At 29.3% G+C, this 24,619-nt stretch overlaps 1 protein-coding gene across 6 annotated transcripts; it reads right to left on the bottom strand.

The window, feature by feature from the left end:
- Positions 1–417: 417 nt before the first annotated feature.
- LOC133338859 (dynamin) lies at positions 418–23,681 on the bottom strand. 6 transcript variants are annotated; one of them, XM_061546970.1, is made up of 16 exons: positions 23,508–23,681; positions 14,626–14,699; positions 13,787–14,543; positions 13,604–13,720; positions 13,294–13,522; positions 13,058–13,215; positions 12,628–12,734; positions 10,921–11,114; positions 10,726–10,845; positions 9,450–9,461; positions 7,669–7,872; positions 7,507–7,600; positions 7,078–7,214; positions 6,427–6,569; positions 4,508–4,654; positions 418–509 (listed from the first exon to the last, which is right to left on the bottom strand). In XM_061546970.1, exons 1-16 carry the CDS (start codon positions 23,651–23,653, stop codon positions 428–430), a joined length of 2,721 nt encoding a protein of 906 aa, XP_061402954.1. In that variant the 5' UTR covers positions 23,654–23,681; the 3' UTR covers positions 418–427. The 6 variants fall into 6 exon arrangements, with proteins under 6 accessions (XP_061402954.1, XP_061402956.1, XP_061402955.1 ...); XM_061546972.1 differs by lacking the exon at positions 9,450–9,461 and having other exon boundaries at positions 7,669–7,869; XM_061546971.1 differs by lacking the exon at positions 9,450–9,461.
- Between the last annotated feature and the right edge of the window lie 938 nt (positions 23,682–24,619).

A 24,619-nucleotide genomic window follows, 5' to 3' on the forward strand; every position in this document is an offset into this window, starting at 1 on the left:
GTGTGTGTGTTTTTGTTTTGTTTTTAATTCTCTGCAAGGAATTTAAAATGTGTTTATTTCTATAAAAAAAACGTTCGTAAAAATATATTTTATTTTGAGTGTATGTGTGTTTTTTATAATATTAACGTTACTTTACATAAAGGCGGCCTTACAAATAATGTACTTTATTATTTATAATTATAAATAGATTTATTATTTAATATTATATTAATTTCTATGAATATATGTGGTTGTGTGTGTATGTTCGTTTGTTTTGCATTAAAGCGCCTTACAAGCGTATTCTGACTTGGAGGAAAAAAGTCGTTCACATTTTTTTTAATTATACTTATATAAAATTTGTATATATGCATGTAGTTGTATTTACTTTCCAGGAGGGGGCAACTCATTTTACAGATGATTGGGGGTATTTTTACATAACGACAACTTCTTAGAAGGGACGTCCATTCGTTGTATTACCATAATATGAGGGTCGTTCGGGTAGTTTGGGTGGTGCATTGGGCACAGGTCGGCTGTTTGAAAAATATGATAGAATTTTGTTGAATTAATAAATTTTTTGAAGAAATAATTATAATATATAAAAACAAATTTCAAAGAGTATTAAATAATAATACATTTTACAAAATGTTTGAAGAAAAAACCATCACCACTCACCTATTTTTTGTATTTTAAGAAGCGATTAGTGCATAACCATAACCATTAAAAAGAAAGAGTATGGAAGGAAGTAGGAAAAATTATATAGTTAAAGTTGTTACAAGAAAGGGAAGAGAAGGGAAAAGCAGTTACTTTCATAGGGAAGATATTATGCGAAATTGTATTTTTTACCACAAACCATTTGCAAATGTTAGCTTCTATGCAATGTGAGGTTCAAATCAACGTGCGTTTTTTTAACTACATTAAAAAAAAATTGTACCTGTATTCAAAATCTGTAAGCATTTAGTGAATTGATAATACAAAATATACAATATCTGTATGAACCTATAGAAAAGCCTATAATTCATACCCTCATAAATCGAAAACCCCAAATATATTCATTGCATAGAATATATATTTTATATAATTCATTTTTATATGACACATCCCTGCCAAAGACCTTCTTTAATACCTTCGTGATTGTTAAAAAATAGTATGCCATTCCTACTAATAATAACTTTGCAGTCGTTCATTTGTACTCCTTTATAGGCGTAGGCTGTCATTACATTTGCCATTATAAATAAAGAATATTCAATGTTTTTTTCTTCCCTAACCTGGCTCATAAAATAATATTTACTAATTATTTATATTTTATATAAATAGTTTAAAAATCATTATTTTATAATTTTTAATAATAATTCTACAGATTCTGTGTTTCCATCCCTTTCAAACATTACAGTTGTTTTCTCCTGATTTATAGTTTGATATTCTCACGCTCTCTATCGATTTTTCTATAACTGACATGAATTACGGGATGTTTTCGCCTTATGTTATGATTGTTGTGAGTGCGTGTGTTTCAAAAGAGATCTACATGTTTTTAAAATTGTTATTCTCCTGTCATGCATTTCCATATGTCCAGCCTCTCTCTCATTGTAGTTAGTAGTTAATCTGCTCTAGATACGAAGGAGATTATTTGTTTCGCTTTCCTAACTCATTTTATAACAACTTATTTATTATTTAAAAAAATCATGAAGAACACAGTAAAATAAATTTTATATTCTTTTATTTAACATTAGTAATTTATTTTTTATTATGTTATTAATTTTTATTAATTCATCATAATCATATAGTTTTTTTTTTTTTTGTTCATTTGTAATTTTTCTATATTTTTTGTGGGGATTTTGTTTCTTCTTGGTAATGCAATCATATGTATATTATTATTCATTACTTTTTTATATATATTGTATATTTATGTATATAGTATAATAGTGAGTTTCATTATCATCATCTTTTGTTTTTGATGGAAAGATATAGAACATGGCTGTGAAAATACGAGTTCAAAGAGACCGATCGACCATGTCATTGATGAAAGGAATAATATATAATTTATAATAATATGCTATTGCTTCGAGTTTATCATTGTTCAATAATGTCCCTTATTTCTTGTTTTTTATATACTATATAAAATCATATAATCATAATAATGTATAATATGTATAATTATATACTCAAATATATTTCGTTTCATTTTTTAATTTTTCTTCATTCACTATGAATAAACTCAAAAATGTTTTTGTTTGTTTTAACTAGGTTAGTAATTAACTTCTTGTTTTGGGTGTTTTGGGAGAGATAGAGAGAAAAAGGCATTGTTTTTTTTAGAGAATTTTCATGATGGTTATCTCAATAATTTCCATGGAATTTTATAGACTTTTTATTTGAGAGAAACAAAAGACACCTATTTATATATTATATTGTTTTCTCTATACAAGGAATGTTCGTTCTTCTTTTTTACTTCATTTTTATAAGCTGATAAAACTTTACATAATGCCTGCTGCTGCTGTAGTACTCTAACATTAGTAATATATTCAATAATGCACAATAATACATTTATTATAAATATAAACAATTACAATAACAGCAAATAACATATTTTGTTTTTGTTTTTTTTTCATATTCGTATATAAGAATTATTTCAAAAAAAAAAAAAAAAAAAGAAATAGGGGGAAAATAAATTTCAAATAATAAAAAAATAAATTCCGGCAATATATCTGGCACCTCTGGAAATTTCCAGAACTATATTGAGCCTATGCGAATGGCCAATCATCATGTGAAGAACTTTGAAGACGAAAAAAAAGTTTTAAATTAAAAAATATATATTTCTTCAAAAACAAAGATTAGCAACTTTTTTATTTCAATTTCTTTTTAAATTTCACTGTGTGTTGGAATGTTTCTGTTATAATACGAGTGTGGTATGTTAAAAATAACATTATAATATATATGTATGTAATATTTGGAATAATTTTGTAGTAATAATTATTTACTGAGATTAGAGTTTTGTTTAAAAACTACACAAAAACACATTAGCAACAATGAAATAATTTATTATTTATATGTATATCTTTTTGGTTTGCTCCAATATTCGAGTATAGTGAGTATTAATTGGATATATAATATTTATATTTATGTGAATTCATCATAATTATGTTTCGTTAGATATTTTAGTTTTTTTAACGAAAATTTCCCTAAATAATTTAATTTTTTCGTTTTCTTGTGAGATCTTCTTATTTTATAGAACATAAATAAATTTTAAATGTGTTTTGTTTTATTTTTTTGTGGGGGATTTGTTGGAGAAAAAAAAAACTGTGTCTAGAGAAATGTTTTCTATATTAAGAAGAAAGCAAGGAAAGCTATTTTATAAAAAATATAGCAAAAACGTTTTAAATTATTAAAGGTCTGGAACACATTAACGTTAAACAAAAATTCCAGGGATGGCCGGATCTATTGGAAGCAAGAATCTACAGAAAATGGCAACATATTTAAATATTTAAACCTTTTTTTCAAAATCAGTAGAAATAATCCCCAATTAGGGCTTCAATTAAAGAATTCAATAGCCCTTTTTAAAGCTGCAGCTATCCACTTAATAAATTACCTATTTAATGAATACCAACTCACCAATTGAGAATGTTACGGCCTAACATGAGATTTGACATCCATAGACAGAGTTGTCATTGAAACTGTAATGCCAATTTAGCGTTTTTCTATGTTAAAGCAATTAAATAATTTCACATGTCATTTATTATTCAATTAAATGACATCCATTTTTACTGCAAATTATTGTAGGTATTCAACTGCTTCCTAAACCTTTATAAATACATTTTCAAAGTAATATTTTAAAAAACGAAAATTAATTTTTGACATCAATGTCAACATTTGCCCTATAATGAAAACATTTCTCTTAATTTGTTTTGTGTAAGCCCAGGTATTACGAAATATATGTATAGTTGGCAAATGTGTTTTTATGTTTGAATTATACCTACCTAATATAATTATTAATAATACAAATTAATAAAGATGGGAATGAAAAATAATTATGGAAATGAAATGAAACAAAAAAAATTAACAAAATAATATGCTTTGTGGCGTTAAATTATTTATACAAAGACAGAGACAATAAATAGAGAGAAAGAGGTATTCAATCATCAACAAAGGACATGTTTTTAAGACAAGTTTTTTTTACAAATATTTGGTTTAAATTTTAGAAAATGGCTAGGAGGGGATGCACAATTTATATTGTATTGTTTTATATGACATTTGTAGTTAGTTACAAACACGAGCATTATCAGCGAGTTACACATATATAGAGATTTTGATGTGATAACTCATATCTCTGTTTTTAATTGCAAAGATGATGAGTAGTTTTTTATCTTCTTTTTTTTTTTGTTGCGTGTATGATTATTGCATATTCAATAGTTCAGAGAGTGAGAGAGAGATAGATTTAAATTAACAACAATTTGCATGTTTGTCCTTATTTTGTTTATCTAATATTCTAAAATAACATTGTAACCCAAACGAAAAAAAAAATAAAAACGTTGTTTACTTGAAACGTTGGGCGAAAACATTCGACAATTCATTCATGGCTGCTTGGCCCACGGCCTGATTTACTTGACCACGCATACTTTCGGGGATGTAACGATTAGCACCAGTCTGCTGGGTTATGGCACTGCCAACGGCTCCGGTAACACGTCTGTGTTTATATATTTATTTCATGGATGTATTATTTTGGTTACGAAAAGAGTTATTTGAAAAGAGACACAAGCAAATATATGGACATTGTTTAAATGTTAATACAGACATTTACAAAAATGATGAAGATGTGAAATTTCCATCATCATCATCATAATAATAATTTGTGCATTACAATGTAAGTTAAAAACAAGTTTTTAATTATAACATACAAAGAAAACATATCGTTTGGCTTGAAACCCCTTTTTTAGAAAAATCCCTTTGCCAGGAAAAAAATTTTGACGATTTTTTTAACGCACGCAAAACATAAAAATAATGTAAATCATTTTAAAAAAATAATAAGGCAGTAATGGGGATAATTGTATTTTAATATAATTACAAAATAATAAAAAAAAAATATTTTACTTTTTAATTAAAATTATAAAAAGAAGAACAACAATTTGTAATACCCATGTTATTTGTTCAAGAGACCTTTGATCAAAACACCTCTTTTTAAAAATTTGATAAGCATTAGTTTGTTTTTCTTTTGTTTTCAATATAACAACATATAATTATTTTATTTTTATTTCAACTTTTCATGTTTGTTTTTTTGCTAAGATATATTATAATTGTTTTAAATATTTGGTTTACAATAAACTTATATTTGTTTGTGGTTGATATTTAATTTATTTAATTAATGGAGACAAGAGGGGGAGGGGGGCAGGTTAATGTTAAATCACTTCACTTGGAACATGTTCAAAATACATATGTATTTTTATGTATTTATGGAGTAAAGGGATTAAGGGGGGCTTGCGAACTTGTTTAACATCCTCTGACCATTGGCTCAACATATTTCCTATTTAATGGGCAATAATTTCTTTTTATTTTCTTATTATAGTTGGTTATTTAGCGTTGTCTGTTGCATGTTAGTTTTATGTTTGTTTGCTTGTTTTTTGCTTTTAGTTAGCTGTTGAGATCAGTATTTAACGACGTCTGTTCGATTTATTTTTAATTGTGTATATACAACAAGGCAGCAACAGTAGGAGCAAGAGAGAGCGGGTGGCAAAAAGGGAAGAAACATTGTAGAAAAATACAGATACAAAATAGAAGACAACACGATATGAACGTGATATTAATATTGATTGATATTATCAGTAGTTGTATTCTTTTGCGAATTAGAAAATAAAAATTGTGAACAAAATACCAAAAGAAAAAAGATTAAAAAAAAACTTTATGTTGTTGTTTAAATAAAGAAAGGCCTCTTTGGGGGAAAACGAAAACTAAAATACTTGTTTTTAATTAAAACGAGTAAGTATCATTCTGATATAAGAGATTTTTCTAAAAGAAAATGTTTTTTTCATCGAAAGTTTTCTGGATTTGCTACGATATATTTTTGGAACATGAAACAATTGAAAATACCGAATGTTTCCCTTAAGAATTTCAGAATCCAATTCACATATACAAAGCTTTGTTCCGCATTTAAAGTTAAAAAATTATTTGTATTTTTAATTAAATCTAAAAGTTTCACCCAACTCTCTAAGAGGCATTCCTTTGTCAAACATCTTTTAAAAAAGATTGTGCTATTTACTTCCAATTATAATTGCAATTAAATTTTCTAATAAAAAAGAGGTCCCAACCGACGATAAAAATAAGTTAAGTTATTCTCTATTATATAAAATAAGTTAGTTAATAGATAAATTAAAAAAAAATAAAAACCTTAACCAAAAGTAAGAAATCAAACAGGAAACAGAAAAAAACATATAATAAAACATAAAAAAAGAAAACTGTACTTACGATGGTAATAGTGGTGGTGGAAGAGCACCGCCTGGGCGGCCACCAGGCAATGGTGGAGCACCGCCGCCAGGGCGATTTGGAATAGCTGGCGCAGGTCGGCCAGAAGCGGGTGGAGGTGGGGGTCCGCGGCCTCCAGCTGCAGGCTGAAATATTACAAGAAAAAAATTATATGAATGAAAAAAGGAAAAAAACTTAATAAATGAAATAAATTGCGGTAGTTTGTCTGAATCCTTTTTACACCAACAAGTAAGGACGACTTCATCCTAGGTTTTATATTATAACCCATAAAGAAATTATATGTGGGAGCAGATCCGGGTCGTCTGTGTAAAATAGTGTGTCAAATAGACAGACATATAGTCTCTGGTGTTTCATGTACATAAAATCCCATTAAACTACATGAGATCGCTAAATTGAAATCGGAACCGATCTCAAAGTCAACAGATATTATGATAGACTTAATTGGGTTTAGACAGAGCTGCAAGTAAAATATTTATTGCAGCTCTATCTAAACCCGAAGCGATTCTTCTCAATTTCAATAGGGTTCAATGTTGGACTAAATATTTCGGTCAAAGAATTTATAATAATGTATTTTTTAAGAGGAAAGTCGTAATAGCTACGACTTTATTTTTCCTTGTCAATTTGAAATCTTACCTGGGCTGATGGTGCAGGTTTACGTGGTCCACCAGGGCTGGGTGGTGACAAACGTGGATTATCCAAACCACTGGGTAACCAATCATTCTTGACAGGTGGTGGCAATGGAGCCGATACAGTGGCCATGGAAACATCACCTAGAATCACAATGAGTTAGTCGTTTTCATTTAAAGTTTACCGACACACAAGAATGCTTACATGGCTCTTTAAAATTATAAAGCTTTTAAATTTATTTATCATAAGCAAATGGCGGAACTTTGAACTGTATATATATATATATATATATATATATTTGAACTACATGAGGAACATGTGCCCCTCCCACTGCTTGCTTTTGATGTTTCATTTTAAAAGCCATATATTGTTTCCAATAGTTATACTATCATTAATTTGTGTTTGTATGTCTGTCATAGGAACTAAAAAACTTACCAATAATTCTCAAAGCATCCTTGCAAGCATGATACATGCGCAACATTTCTTCACGTTTGCTAGCAGCTTCAGCCGATTCCTCCATCATTTGGGCCTGGCGAGAAAATTTTGTCAAATTAAAATCGTTGTATTTGTGTTTTTGTTTACTCTATCAAAACTTACTTGATCGCCCGAGGCATATAGATGGGCCAAAAGTTCACCATTAATGAAATCCTTGGTGTTATTAATAATCAACATCATAATGGCCTTGGGTACCATGTCGCGTGTTGTCTTTGTGACAATTTTCATATAGGAATCCACTAAATTGCGTATAGTTTCAACTTGACGCTCCAGTTGAGGATCTGTGGAGGTCTCAACACTGGCCTGCTACGCGAATAATAAAAAAAGGTTGAACATAAGTATGTAGATCCAAAATTTGTAGGGTTTATGTAACAAAAAAACGTATACAATTCGTAATTGCATTAACCAAATTAATTTAAAAACAAACGAGTTATTTTTTTCTTGTTTATACAAAATAAGTTTCAATTCAAAATATATAAAAAAGGAAATTGTTGATTTCTTTGTTTTTGTTTTGCATAGTAGTTTCGGTTAGGTAGGTAGATAGATTTGGGAACAACACACAGAGAGAGGTATATATAGAAATTTGATTAGTAGTAATCGTTAATAGAGAACTTTGTTGTTAGATTACTTTTTGTTAGTTGGCCTAAGGGAATAAAGATTTATTTGGTAATAAAATTGGACATAAGCCTAAAAGTCAGTTTCGTAGAAGTTTGAAACCCAAAACGGGGATTTAATTGAAAGTGCAAGAATAGAAATTGAAATGAAATATTATTACGGATGTTTCCTACAGTAGTCAAAGTGACTTCTTAAGCAAGGTGCATTTGTGTTGTAAATTAATTTCTTTGGGATTTTTTCGAGTTTCTTTCTACATTAAACGTTGTTATATAAAGTGAGTTTGATTCTTCCGCATATAGTATATTAACTCATTGCATTTTATATTTAACTATTTACATATATATATATATATATATATATATATACACAAACTTGACTTTGAAGCTTACCAAATAAACAAAAGTTTTATTATTGCATTGAAACTGGCTTTTAACATTGATTATTTGTTTGTATTCACATCGTGGTATGTACAAAAGTTATTAATGCATTTCTTAGGATTAATTCGAAATACACCAAGAGATTAGCATTAAAATAAAACCATTAAAAATACTATAAAATGAGAGGCAAATAATATATAAAAAAGAACGCAGAGCTTGGATTTTTTTAACCAAAGAATTGTAACGAAAAATAAGGAGAACACAAAAATCAATTATCATTTGGATAAAAAAGCAAATGCTGATTTGATTGGTTCGTCATGTGTTAAAGCGTTTCAAGGAAGGAAATGTTAACAAAGTAAAAAGAAATACAACACAAACAAAAGTAAACCAAACGAAACGAAATCACAAACTTAGAATACAAAAGAAAATTCACATACTTTCTCCTGTTAGGCATTTTCATATCATTGTTTATGGTTTGGGTTTTGAGATTTTTTGTTTGGTCGTACGTATTTTAATTATCATTATTTTTTATCAAACGTGATGAAATAAAAAAGGAAACAAAAATATATTAAAAATTGTTTGGCTAAAACAAAGTTGATGATGGGAAACGGAAATGGTAGTAGTAACCAAAGATTGAAACCAAATATGAACTCAAAATGAGAAGAGATAACAACAACAGCTAAGACCAATTCATGTGTCCATTAAGAAAAAACCAATATGACTGAAACCATTATCAGTTGTTTTGTAAATTATTTTGTTTTGATTAATTAAAAATATTCTTTCACCAGTATTACAAAAATCTACTATTCATTATGTGATCTCTTGGATGAATATGCATATATTTTTGGTAGAGGAAAATGTAACAGAAAAACAAAAATAAATTGAACAAACCTCTCGTCCTTCCTGTTGTAGTGTAATTACACACACACGGGCATTTTTTTATTATTATTATTTTGTCCGAACATTGATGAAATAATAGAAGTAAGAAAATATATATAGGAATAAATATTGGTTAATCATTTTAGAAAATATTTAAATATTTTAAGGTTTGGGGATAGATAGAGACTACCACTAATGTTTATGTTTATTAACTATATTTGTTTGTGTCTGTGTGGAGCATTCATGTGGAAACATAATATTAGAAAATTATATGAAACTAATTTCTAATATCGTAAAACATTCATATGGGAATATGATAAAGGTTTTCTGGTATTGACAAAAGGGAAATGTGATACGAGTAACATTACTTATTGTGTTTGTGGTTTTTAGATTTCGGTTTAAAGCATTAACTGAATATTTATTCAGTCACCCAGCAGTTCATTTTGAAAATGTCACATAATGTGGAAAAATAGAGATCTAAAAACAACAAATGTAGCAATAAGATCAAGTAAATTTGTTAATCATGAAACGTGCTAGGTCTGGGAATTTAAATTTCCATGGAGAAATTGTTTCGGTAATAACAACATTAAGACGTAATTATTGTCCTTGTTATGGAATTCAAATTACTCCACAAAACAACTATTCATCTAACAATTTTTGAAAAATAAAAAAAAATTATGAGATCCAATCATTTTAATATTAAGTATTCAATGTAAAAAATAACTGTGTTGTGGAATATGGTTAATATTTCAAATACGACACTTCCTTCACAGTAAACCGTTGACTCTTAACAATAAAATAATATCTTAAATAAATTAAAATCAAACGGCAAAAACTACAATCATAACTTTGGGTATTGTGAGAGTGGATACTTCGTAATTCATTTATCGTAACTTTAAATGGTTGTAATCGTGGTAATATATAATTGGAAGCATGTCGTTTTGTTTCCTTGTGATAAATATTATGCTAAACTTTATAAACTATATGAAGACTATATCGGTATTTTATGAATAAAACAAACTAAAAAAAATCGAATCGACTAAAATAGGAAAACTGAAAATATTGAAATATATAAAAGCTATTACTGCTAAATGATGATTCTATGGATGGATGATTTATGGTTGTTAGAACAACAAATGTTGATAAAACGACATTGCAGATGATTGTTTTTCAGATTGTTTCACTAACATGAAGCTATTTTTTTACATATATAGATAAAACATTAATATATTTATGTATGTATGTTTGTACGGTAGCTATTTGGCAAGTGACAAAAAACAATACTGACCTCGTCACCATTTTCCTGAGTTTCTTGTTTTTCGGGATAAACACCAGCACGCAAGAATGATGCCTTCCATGATTCAACATCTTCAACTGTTTCACAGGACAATTCAAGTTGTTTGTAGTCCTAGAAAACAACAAAAACAAAAAAAAAACATTAGAATTGGTTTTTCTCTTGGCAAATAAGATCTCGGCGGCCTACCTTGTACACATTACGTCCATCTGGACTGAACAATGCAAATGTAACACGTCTTGACATTGACATGAAACCCTGTTCAATGTCACGCAATTTCAAACCATCCAATGGCAACATAAATTTCTTTTCCTTTTCATCTTCATCCTTATACCAGGAAATACTTTCCGACGTTAAAACAAACCAATATGGACGTGAACCACCTTAAATTAAAAAGGTAAAACATACAAACAATAAAATTATTTACTATTAATTCGGCTTATAATTTTCCACAGTAATTATATTTGAATGTTGATAAACAAATTGAATATGTGATGATGATGTCAAAGAATGTGTTAAGAATCGTAGAAGAAAAGTAATGTGTATGAAGCAGCATATATGTAAATAAAAATCTTATTAAGCAAATGAAAAGAGAAAATAAACATTGCTAGTTTCTTTTATTTATTTTAAAAATAAATAAATTTTATATTGTAACACAAAATAGTTGTAATATTCTTAAAAAATGAAAGGAAAAACTCATTTTATTATCAAATTGGAAATTCTTTCTTCTGTAAATATATTGGCAAATAAGTAAATAATATTTCAAACAGAAGAGATATATTGAAAACATATGTATTTTAATTTCATTCAATGACAATAGGAATAATTTTATTTTTTATTTAAATTAATGTGGGTAATTAATAATATTTAAGTTTTGCTTTGAAGCAAATTCTCTTAATTTGCCCAATGTTATCCAAATTCTCCTAGTTTAAAAATTGAAATATTTGCCACATTATTTTCAATATGACATTCATGATAAAATATGATGTTTGTTTTTTTTTTTTGGACTAGCATACATAGAGTAATATTGATTTAAAGAAAACAATGGTTACCTCCTCCCCAGATAGAAGTGTCACAAATATTAAGGAAAGAAAAATTAAAACTATATTTTCTTTTAAGATACATTATAAACAAAATGGTTATATGAGATATATGAGTTGAAAATAAAAAAAAAATAATGATAATAAATTCCTATTCAATTTAGCATGGCTAGGACACAAAGCAAAATTGCCTTGGAATTAATATAATTCACATTTATTTAATTTTTTATTTTATGTTTTTCAATATAAATCAATATTTGATGAAATTTTAATAAGCGATATAAAATATAACATTATTTTCTCCCTACATATTGCAAAATAAACATAATTTGTGTGGCAAAACAAAACAAAAAATATGAAAAAACACATACACAAATGTTTTGTTTTTTTTTCTGAACATGCTTGGAAAGAAATGAAACAAAAAACAAACATGAAAATAAAATCTCTAATGCAACACATACAAAAAATAATTAAAAAAACTCTAACAAATTTTGTTCAATAACTTGCAAAAAAGAAAGAGCGCATCTCAATACGAACCAATAGCGCGAGGTAAATAATACATCAAAGCTACAAAAAAATGAATAAAAAACGAAAAATTTTGTGAAACAGTACAAGACGAAATGATAAAGGGGAAAGGGGATTTCATACAACAGGTCTAGTGTAAAAAAACCTAAACAAATTCGTGCATTCCAAGTTAGAAAACTTATAACAAATTACTATATAATCACACAATAAAAATCATAAACAAATAGAAATTAAAAAAAAACAAATTCCTCAACACAATTAAATGTCTTAATGTTAACGACTGATATTTAGTTGGTATGAAAAAGAAAATGTTCGGATTTTGCATACAAACCTTTCATGATGCCCAAATTTTGTATAACCATGTGACCCTTTCGGATCACTTGATTGCCAAGTTGACGTGTACCAGTTTTGTTAGCATTTTCAGATTTGTTCTGAGCACTTTTGGGAAAGAACAAAAATAAGCATGTTTATAATCATAATTAATTTAAATATAAGGACTTTACACATTATAGAACATGATTGATAGGTAACCATAAGATATTTAATTTTTTCATTAAACTATATAAAAAATATATGAACGTATAAGTTACGAATACTTGCAGATAAAAATTCTTAAAGAGTAAAATATTTTATTAAAATCCTCGCAAGTTTTTGTAGATATAAATTGATAAAATATTGAAAGAAATATTTTTCATATGAGCGCTGACTATCAATCATATTAGCTACAATGTAAATCATCTTAACAAAACAACAACACCTACTTGGCAAAACCAATGAAATCTTCATGATTGGTATTCATATAGGCCAATTCAAAATCGATTAGTAACAAAATTTGTTCTTTGCACAACTGTTCACGTTCTCGTATGTGTGTGGTAATTATGCGTTCAGTTTCTTCACGTAAACGAGGATAACGTGACATCTATAAATGGATATAGGAAACACAAATCAATCGATAAATCAAACATATCAAATTAGATGAGAAAAGTGTGATACGTACCTTATCAGTGCATAAACGTACAACAGCAGACAATTCCTGTACGACTAGATCAACACATTTGATAACGGGTTCTTTCAATTGTGCAATTTGACGTTTAACAATGGCCTCAAAAGCCATATCGGGCGTAAACAGACCCACACGAATACCATGGATATTGCGAATGGCAAAAGAGATTTCACGCCGCAGTTCTTTTTCGTCACAGGACATTTTGACAATTTCAAAGCGTAAACTGTAATAGGGGGTGAAGGAGAAGCAAGCAAGAATGTTTAGCTCAATTTTTAATTGTGGTGCCGTTTTTATGTAAAATTACCGTTCATGGAATATGCGATTAATTTTAGCACCACCTGACAATTCATTGGTATTTACCAAAGCTGAGCCAGAACCTTCAATGGTTCTCTCGAAATCTGACTGCAATTGTTGGATCATTCTGAAAAGAGGAATTTAATTTTTTATTAATTTGAGCTTTTTTTATTAAATTAAATATTGGGCTTACTGTAACATGGCTTTTGTCTTAATACTTGTATCACCCGGCTGGAAATGTTTAAACTCTTGCACATCCTTTTCCAACGCCAACATTTGTTTCTGCAATTTATCCCTGAGGCCGGGCAATGTGTCACGAATGTGATTTGTCAGTTGTTGATTCAAAACACGTTGCAAATAGGGGGTACCCAAACGATCAGCAATGTGACGATATGATGGATGACTCAAGAAGAATTTACGTTCGGCAGCCAAGGCCGCATGGATATCCTTGCGACCCTCAATATCTTTTTGTGAACGATTGACCACACCAATATAGCCTCGACGCAAGGGTAATAATTTGTTTTCCAAAATGTCACGGGCATCGGTACCCTCGTCCATCAAATCTAGCTTTGTAATGACACCAATTGTACGTATACCCTGAGGATCAACCTCTTTGGCCAATTTCAAAGCATCCGAATTGGCTAAATCGGTATTGGCCGGAGTTACAGCCAATATCAAACATGTCTCCTTGCGTATAAACTGTAAAATCATATTACGGATTTGTTGTTCGATATCGACCGGTTGGTCACCAATGGCCACTTTGGTTAGACCGGGCAAATCGATTAAGGTCAAGTTGAGAACATGCGGCGAATAGACACGAAGATTGATGGGTATATTTGATATGCCCTTGTTACTGCCAGTAACACGATCTGTTTCATCTTCGATTTCTTTGCGTATCTCATCGAAGCTTGTAAACTTTTTACCTTTACAGTGTAAGAATTCGCCATATTCTGTGGTGGAGGGATGAATGGATATAAACAAAAACATGATATTAATTTGTTCACCACTAAATAGATTGGGGAAATAACTTACCCGTAATGCCATTGATTAGTTGTAAAATCAAGGGACGTCTTGTAACAATACCTGAACCTCGAGGCAAGAAATCTCTGTAAAAATAGAAAATGTTTGTCATTTGAATTAAAAAAATGTACGATCATTTATTTATAATATTAAACAATTCTCATTATTTTCATACCTGTTAACAATTTTGTATTCTTTGTTTGCAAATATGAAAATTTTTTCTACAGATTTTTTTTTTAACAAACAAATTACATTTCGTACGAACTATTGGTAGTTGTATTTGTATATTCAAATGGAAATAATCAATGTCACCACATGGAAATTATAAATCTCAATGTATGTCTGCAACATTTCAATAGCGGCAACTATAATGAAATTCTGAAATCGTTACTCCTTTGCCATATTTACTTAAGAAATTACAAAAATATTTTTTTTTACTTTTGGCTTTATTTTTGTTCTAATAAAAATATGCCAGAAATCCATTTGACTATGATTAATAATAACTTATCGATAAGATAAGCATTGTAGTTATTTCATAACAGTATTGGTAATCAAAACAAAACTGATAAATAAACTAATATCCATAGGTCTGTCAAAAGTGTACATAGCACGATTGTGACAATTTCCATTTTTTTTTTTTTTGCCTTTTCAAGTTGTTTTGTTGTTGTGTCGTTCGTTCATCATCAGCAGATGCTATGATTGGTTATTTATTTAATTAATACTACGTTCCTTTTTTGCAATTACATTGTGATTCAATATATTTTGAGAAAAAATAAAAATAAACAATAGCTGGAAACAATTATTTTATGTTTCTTTAGATCTGACACGCAATAATATAGATTAGTATATATACATATATACACCCTTAAAAATCTATATGTATATTTATATATTGCCCACATATATTAGTAATATAAAATTTCAATTATTTTACGCCACAACATTTTTTGCTCATGAGATATTTTTTTAATTGTAGAGACTAACCCAATGAATCATCTTACAATTGTGGTTTATCGACATGAGAATATTTGTGTATGCCCAGTAATCATAACGTCATGATTTACCATCATCGATTATCATAAAATAAATATTATCTCATATTTTGAAATATTAGTTAAGAGACTTCTTCTTCTGCTAATCTGGGCATTTTAACAATTATGGATAATGTTTGTTCTTTCGAAAAAAACGTGGATAGCTGTTAAAAAAATAGGGTATAAAAAATTTGAAATATTTAAATATCACACCAACCTTGTACATCTATTCTCATGGTATAATAATAGAAGGTAACAGCAAGTGTTGTTGTACAAAAAACGATACAACAACCACATGGAAATTTGTTGTTGTAAGTTCTACTAGTGTCAACTCATTTGACAGAAAAATGTAAATAAACAAACAAATTATCATCAAATTATTTTTATTTTGAAAATGAAATATTTTCGAATCCTCAAAATAAAAATTGAAAAATATGAATGAAAATCTATCAAATTTATATTTCTATCTATTCCACATCTTTCCTATAATTGAGCCATTGCCATATATAGCATTTCCACATTAAATGAAACCTTTTACAAATTAAATGAACCCTTTTCCAAATTAAATGAAACCTTTTCCAAATTAAATGAAACCTTTTCCAAATTAAATGAAACCTTTTCCACTTGAAATGAAACCTTTTACAAATAGAATGAAACCTTTTACAAATAGAATGAAACCTTTTCCAATTGAAATGAAACCTTTTACAAATAGAATGAAACTTTTTCCAAATTAAATGAAACCTTTATTCTTATCTAAGGAAATATAATATTTGCACTAATTTTAAACCAATATTTGAAAATTAAATCAAAGAATATTAACAAATATAGTTGTATGGCTATGTAATTAACATAAATATTCTTTAATTCGGTGTGATTTCATTTAATATCTTAACATAAAACTAAATAAATAGTAATACAAACTGGGGTATTTCTTGACATTTTAATAAATAAATATTTAAGAACAAGAATTGAATACCCGGTCCTAAATGCGAAATACATATTTGACTTAATAAATTGTTGATGATAAGGTAACTGCTTATCTTAATGAAGGGGTTCCCGACTTGCAGCTTGTGGGATTTTCAAAACCATGTCTATAACGTAGTTAGAACAATCTTGCCGAGTAAGCTTTTGAATACTTCGCTCGATTACATCAACAATGTTATGTTCCATTGAAACGTCACACAGCCCAGCTCTTGCACATAATTTTATTTTTGAAAATGCATTTTCGATTGGATTTAGCATTGGAGAATAAGGCGGTAAGAATTAAGGGTTGCATCTTTTGGATTCGATCAAATTTTTTATGTCATGTCGCTTGTGTATTTGAGCGTTATTTTCCAACTCTGGATTGATTTCCTCAAAGAAAATTTCTATAAATAATTTAAATCTATCTGCATTGACACTGGAATTAGAAACGATTGTGTGATGTACAACTCCCGCGTTGTTTATTGCTGCAATTATAGTGATATTACGACCTCTGACCGTAGGCAACACAATGTGTGCTCTTGTTCCTTGTCTTGAACGGGCTTGGGTTCTTCGTATGTGAAGATTAAATCCACACTCATCAATGAATATTAATTTTTCTCCTTGTTGGGGTATCCATTTTGTAAAGTCTTGAGCATATTTTTGTCTCAAGCCTAATGTTCTGGAGTCATTCATTCGTTCTATTTCAATAGAGGCCATCTTAAACGTAATTTTTAATTTCCGTAATCCATATTCTATGCAGCTTGTGGAAATATTTATTTCATTTTCTCTCAAAACTTTAGTTTTTATGGCTTTGAGGGTAATTCCAGGTTGACTTTCTATATAGAACTCGATCAGACTTAAAACTTGTGGTGTCAACAACTTAGTTCTATTTCCTCCACGCTTATTTTCCTTCAATGTTCCAAAATTTTGTTTGTATCTTCTTATAAATGTTTTTTTCGGAATTTATGTTTATGCAGGTTAAATTTGCAGCCTCGGAAATGGTTCTCCCCTCTTCATAGAATTTAAATAATAACAATTTCATGTCTTTTGTTATTTTGTTATACTGACCCAATTTGTTTCGGGGTCTTGTAGATGTAGCTTCGGTAGGTTCTGGAGCATTTCCACTTGTAATACTTGGCGAGGATATTGATTCTTCCTCAGGTTCCCAAGCTAAAATCAGGTTCGCATTTATTTTAAACGTTGCTATTTTTAAATACAGTGAACTCTCGATAATATGAACATCCAAAACAGTAAACTCTCGACAATGTGAAGTAATTACAAACAAAATTTTGGAACATTGAAGGAAAATAAGCGTGGAGGAAATAAAACTAAGTTGTTGACACCACAAGTTTTAAGTCTGATCGAGTTCTATATAGAAAGTCAACCTGGAATTACCCTCAAAGCCATAAAAACTAAACTTTTGAGAGAAAATGAAATAAATATTTCCACAAGCTGCATAGAATATGGATTACGGAAATTAAAAATTACGTTTAAGATGGCCTCTATTGAAATAGAACGAATGAATGACTCCAGAACATTAGGCTTGAGACAAAAATATGCTCAAGACTTTACAAAATGGATACCCCAACAAGGAGAAAAATTAATATTCATTGATGAGTGTGGATTTAATCTTCACATACGAAGAACCCAAGCCCGTTCAAGACAAGGAACAAGAGCACACATTGTGTTGCCTACGGTCAGAGGTCGTAATGTCACTATAATTGCAGCAATAAACAACGCGGGAGTTGTACATCACACAATCGTTTCTAATTCCAGTGTCAATGCAGATAGATTTAAATTATTTATAGAAATTTTCTTTGAGAAAATCAATCCAGAGTTGGAAAATAACGCTCAAATACACAAGCGACATGACATAAAAAATTTGATCGAATCCAAAAGATGCAACCTTAAATTCTTACCGCCTTATTCTCCAATGCTAAATCCAATCGAAAATGCATTTTCAAAAATAAAATTATGTGCAAGAGCTGAGCTGTGTGACGTTTCAATGGAACATAACATTGTTGATGTAATCGAGCGAAGTATTCAAAAGCTTACTCGGCAAGATTGTTCTAACTACGTTATAGACAGTTTTGAAAATCCCACAAGCTGCAAGTCGGGAACCCCTTCATTAAGATAAGCAGTTACCTTATCATCAACAATTTATTAAGTCAAATAAGTATTTCGCATTTAGGACCGGGTATTCAATTCTTGTTCTTAAATATTTATTTATTAAAAAGTCAAGAAATACCCCAGTTTGTATTACTATTTATTTAGTTTTATGTTAAGATATTAAATGAAATCACACCGAATTAAAGAATATTTATGTTAATTACATAGCCATACAACTATATTTGTGAATATTCTTTGATTTAATTTTCAAATATTGGTTTAAAATTAGTGCAAATATTATATTTCCTTAGATAAGAATAAAGGTTTCATTTAATTTGGAAAAAGTTTCATTCTATTTGTAAAAGGTTTCATTTCAATTGGAAAAGGTTTCATTCTATTTGTAAAAGGTTTCATTTCAAGTGGAAAAGGTTTCATTTAATTTGGAAAAGGTTTCATTTAATTTGGAAAAGGTTTCATTTAATTTGGAAAAGGGTTCATTTAATTTGGAAAAGGGTTCATTTAATTTGTAAAAGGTTTCATTTAATGTGGAAATGCTATATATGTGTAACACATATGAAAATGCTGGGAATAGCGAGTTATTCCTTGAAGAAAGATTTGCTTCCTCAAACTTTCCCAGCTGGCAGATTGAGTAAATTGAATACAGGAGCACATTTAATAAAGAACAATTTTAAATTGTATGCGTTCCCAATTTTCCTGTTGGGTGATTTTTAAAAACATAATTTGTCAAATTCATATTGAAAGTAGTATAACGTTGGAATCAAATCAGCTGGGATTTGCTGTTACCTTTTATAATTGTACCATGATCTATTCTAAAAATATAAAAGTTTTAACAAGGTCTCAATACAAAATTTCTACTGGTTCAAAATACAAACAAAAATAACAAATATTACCTTAATTAATAACCTATAAATGTTTAGAAAAGCCACACAAACCGTAGTCAACCCTCCTGAAGATTTTATAAATTTAACTAGATTTCCCATTCCTATTTCAGTTGCCTCGACGGGGCCGTAAGATAAGTATTTATTTGTCTTCTCTTTAGGGTTAAAGTATGGAATTTTTAAAATGTAAAATTTTCATCAATATTTTTGCGTTGCATTTTGTTTCTTTATTCAAAATCATTGTTATTTTATTGGTTGAAAATCATTAACCAATTAGGCCTATCTAATCAAAGAAAAATATAAAAAAACAATACATTCTAAAAGTGAAACCTGTTGTATATTTTTTTTTTCAAATTAATTATTTATTAAAAAAATGCTAAACTGGGTCATTAACACTACAGCAAACCTCACTCATATCACACCAAAAACAAATGTGGATAATGAAAACCTCCTCTAATGGTTTGACTTAAAGTAAAAAAAAATACATTTGTAATAGCTCACTTGCAATTACAACTGTTATGGTTTTGTTAACAATTGTTTTGGAGAGAATTCATTAAACAAAAATGAAATTTTCAGAGCTCATCCATCCATCCATCAGTTCAGTCAATGAATGATGGTGGTATTTGTTTGTATCCACATTTGTTATAAATTTGTTACTGTGTTTTTGTTTGGGGGGACGACATTTACGCAGGTGCCTAACTGCCTGCCTGATTTGTAAGTGTGATTTGCTTTTGGAAAATACTGTTGCTTCTTCTTCTACTTGGTTTTCCCCATATAAAATGCTATTTATGTAACAGCAAAATTTAATTCAGGCCTAACGTGTGGTAACATATAAATAAATACATTTTTTTATAAAAATAAACGTATTGAGGTTTGCAATATTTGAATCTCAGTTTGGAAAAAATGGAATTTATAGAATAAATTGTTATCTAGTATTTTTTATTAAAATTTAAGACCATAAAAATGTAAATTTCTCTCTTTAGGCTCCTCATTTGAAAATATGATTATATAATTGCAAATTCTTTAATACCCACAATTTCTCCATTATTTTTTTCCATTTCTCCTGCCCTGAAAGTCCTTCTACGTTGCCTTCTAAAGCAAGAAAACTATCTCCATTGTACAAAAAGAAAACGATTTTTGCCATGAAAAAGTTCAAGTAATTTCAAAGAAAACAAGTGTATTGAAAAAAAAATATATATAGGACATTGACATAGAAACTAGTGAAAAGAAAGACACTCTCTTAGGCAAAAGAAAAATGTTAAAAGTTCATGACATTTACATAGAAAAATTCTATCTGACAAACTATTTCAGATTGTAGATAGAGCAGCAGCCATCCATACAACTTGACAATGGAGAAGGAGAAGAAGAAAATAAGAGGAAGATGATATAGAATCGATGAAATTATAACAACAAAAGAAAAGAAAAACTGATACAGACTCCAAAAGGATTTTTATGCAAACATTTTTTTTGTTACAAAACGTGTTCACAATTGAACAACATGGGGAGAGATCTATTATTTGGGGGTAGTGGGGTGGTAAATATACTCAATACAAAATAAAAAAATATCTACATTTGTTTTCTATTTTGCTTTAATTTCAAAACAAGGGTAGTAAACTGTAAATAAACGTAGCATTAAATCGATTTTACTATTATAGAGACACACAGAAAATAAGACAGATGCGTAGACAAAGCAACAATATTTAAGCAGAGCTTAGTGTATATACGAGAGAATGAGAGAAACAAAAAGAGCAAATGCATACTTCTTTGTTTTTGACAACAAAAGAAGAACAACAATGGCCTGATATGAAAACCCCCGAAATGTAAATAATTTGGGGGGAAAGCAAACAATAATTTTTAAACCCCCTTTTTACAAAACTTATCACAGAACCAAAAAATAAATCCAAAAACAGAAATAAAACTACTACACTATTTGAGGAAACAGGAAACGACGAGTATATAACATACAAAATGAGAGCGAGATAAGCCATAACACACAAGAGAACAAGTGAGTGTGACACTTGTTCTTTGTGGTATGGGGGCTAAGTGTCACAGAGAAACAGTATTTTCTTCTCTGTGGAGCACACTGGGTGAGAGAAAGAGTAACAAATCATGAATGAACAAAATGTGAACCACTCTCATTTTGACATTGCCATTCTTTGCCATAAACGACGACACGACAATTAAACTATGCAAAAAATGTGAGACTTAAAAACAATTGAATTTATGATTATAAGTATTTATGTACATATATGGATATATAGATAGCAGCATAATAATCATGCCTTACATTTATATACTTTTTCATTAATTTCTTGCTGATAAAACTCTGCAAGCAGTAAAAGTAAGAAGCAGATTCAACGAAAAAAAAGTTGTACACACAAAGAGAAAGAAGGGAAAATGAGCAAAACTAATAAGATAACAGAGATGTATGGGTATTTCCATAAATGAATGTATGTTCCAATATAGCAAAGTGGTACATATTTGTTATATAATATACAGACCATATTCCGTACTCATAAAGTGCTGAAACTTTTCAAATTTATAAAGATAAAATCCAAATAAAAATCAATTAATAGAAGATTAGTGTATGTTCTGAAGCAGAGCAATAGTGAAAATAAAATTATTTAATTTAAATGATGTATAAAATAAACTTTGGCCACACAATAATTAAAATATAAAGAAGGAATCACCATTTGAAACAGCCACTGGCAAAAGCAACTTAGCTACAATGATTATAATTAAAGATTATTAGCTCAAAATTAAATAGTAAATAATTTTGAGGGAAATTTAAGCGAAAAATTGTAAGAAATTTCAAATTAAACTTCATGAAAATGTGAACAATTATATGTGAAAAATGCATATATATAGTTATTTTAATTGCACATCATATAGTATTTATTTCTATAGTATATGAAACATGTGTAATTCTGTGTCTACACTGGAATTTGTGGTTTGAAATTTTTAATAGGCAATCCAGAGATTTAAATTTATGAATTTTGTTTAAGTTTTCAATAAAAAATTTTGCCTAACATAATAATAGTATTTTCTATATATAGGAATCTATTCAAATTTGTATTTATTTTATTTAACCTTGTAACAGAACACCAATTATTTTATATATTTCATAAAACTAGATAAAATACCGACAAAATCATCTTTTCTCCAACGAATCTCCATTGGACTTTCTTAATCGATTATCGGTAGGTATTTTAAAAATATTTTGTAGTTATTAGCCAAAGGGCTTTTTCTTTAAGAATCTAAATTTTAAATTGAATACCTTCTATTACATTTTTTTGTATAGGAAATAAAATAAATATTTTTAGATTTTAATTTTTTTCGAAATCAATAATCATAATTCAATTTTTTTCTATGCAAACCCCCATATACATATGAGAAAAAATATTAACTATATGCTCCAAAGGACGAAACTTGTAAACCAACCACCCACCAACCACTTAACGAATTTGGAGAGCCTTACTAGGAATTTCGTACATTAGTGGTGTAGGCTGGAAGGCAGCAGAGAGACAATAAAACGAACCAACGAACATCAGACATAAAAGAAAATGTCACAAGTAGAACATTGAATGGACAACCGAACCCTGAACAGTGGGGAAATGCCATTGATTTTTCCAAACGTTGACAATCGTATTTGGCATTGGCTTACAAAATTGAACGATGTTTTAGTTTTTTCTTCTTTTTGCTGGTATTGCAAGGAGAAAAAGGGGGCGGAGTCACATAAGAACCCCTTATACATGACTACGAACAACAACGACGTCGTCGACGAAGACAACGACGACTATGACAGTTATGAGGGGCGACATTGATTATTACCCAAAAAAATAGAAAAATGTTATAATGAAAATATTTTTTTCCATTTCAAAATCATACTTACTTGCCCACGAAATTTTCCAATACTGAACTTTTACCGGCCGATTGACCACCTACCACAGCAATCTGTGGCAGATCCAGCTGCATGTGAACGCCCAACTGGGTAAAGGCATCCTGCAGCTTATTAACAATGGGAATTAATGTATCCATGATGACGGTGGCGATTTGGTAATGCTAGGCGTTTTGAACTGGAACAAAATTTCTACGTCCTTGCCAGCCAAGGAGTCTTTGGAAGCAAAGAAAAAACGGTTGAGGAAAATTTCCAACACCTAAAAGGTGTCAGAAATTTTAGGTTTTGTACTTTTGGTTTTTGGTCTTTTTTCTGTAGCTTTTTTTAGTTTAGTTTTTACACTTCCGAAGAGATTTTCAATTGACGGGCTAGAATTGTTAATAACAATTTATTAATATAAAAAAATTAATAATTTCTTTTTTATTTTACAATTCTCTCTTTTTTTCACTGAGGGTTCAAATCTTTGGTATCTATCGGTTACGAATCATTTACACGACTACGACCCAAGTTTCGATTTTTTCTTCATGAAAAGAGAGACAGTGGCTGACTGACTGTGAATGTTGGACACTTAATCGTTCTCTGTTTTCGAGGGTATTCTTCCTCTCTAGAATGGCGAGAATAAAGCGCAAATAGGCAATGACATTTACCCATTGTCAGAAAAATTGAATGACATGCAAGCAAACAACTAATAGCGAACGAAAAAAGTGGGTGAAAAAAAGGAAGAAACACAAAACATAAAAGGAAGCTATTAAAGGAATAACACTGCTGCGCACTTTAATTCAAGAATTTTATATATTTTTTTCAATGCCACCTCAAAATGCACTTAACAACATTTAACACTTTAATTTCTTTTGTGTAGCACTGGAAACCGTCATTTCCATTCAATTGATTAAAACTGTGATTCATCGGAGTCACAGCCAAATGAAAAAAGAGAGAAATATATCAACAATAAGTTTTTTGCTATTTTTTCTTTCGCGTATCATTGTTTCATTTGCAATTATACCGTATTTACTTTTTTCTACGACCTTTCGCCCCTTGGAATGTATTTGCAATTAAATTCACAATAAATTTTGCCACAAAACAATTTCGAGAGTTGCAATGAATTT

Source organism: Musca vetustissima, unplaced genomic scaffold, assembly GCF_032173495.1.
Source record: "Musca vetustissima isolate MV318-11 ecotype Yass unplaced genomic scaffold, APGP_CSIRO_Mvet_v1 utg704, whole genome shotgun sequence".
Taxonomy (NCBI): Eukaryota; Metazoa; Arthropoda; class Insecta; order Diptera; family Muscidae; genus Musca; species Musca vetustissima.

Bases quoted from the DNA above. Each gene is read 5' to 3' on its own strand.
- LOC133338859 (XM_061546970.1), bottom strand. From the start codon at position 23,653: ATGGATACATTAATTCCCATTGTTAATAAGCTGCAGGATGCCTTTACC. The intron at 13,721-13,786 runs GTAAGCCCAATA...TCCTCTTTTCAG, and splicing joins AAGACAAAAGCCATGTTACA to AATGATCCAACAATTGCAGT. The intron at 12,735-13,057 runs GTAGGTGTTGTT...CTTTCCCAAAAG, and splicing joins GATTTCATTGGTTTTGCCAA to TGCTCAGAACAAATCTGAAA.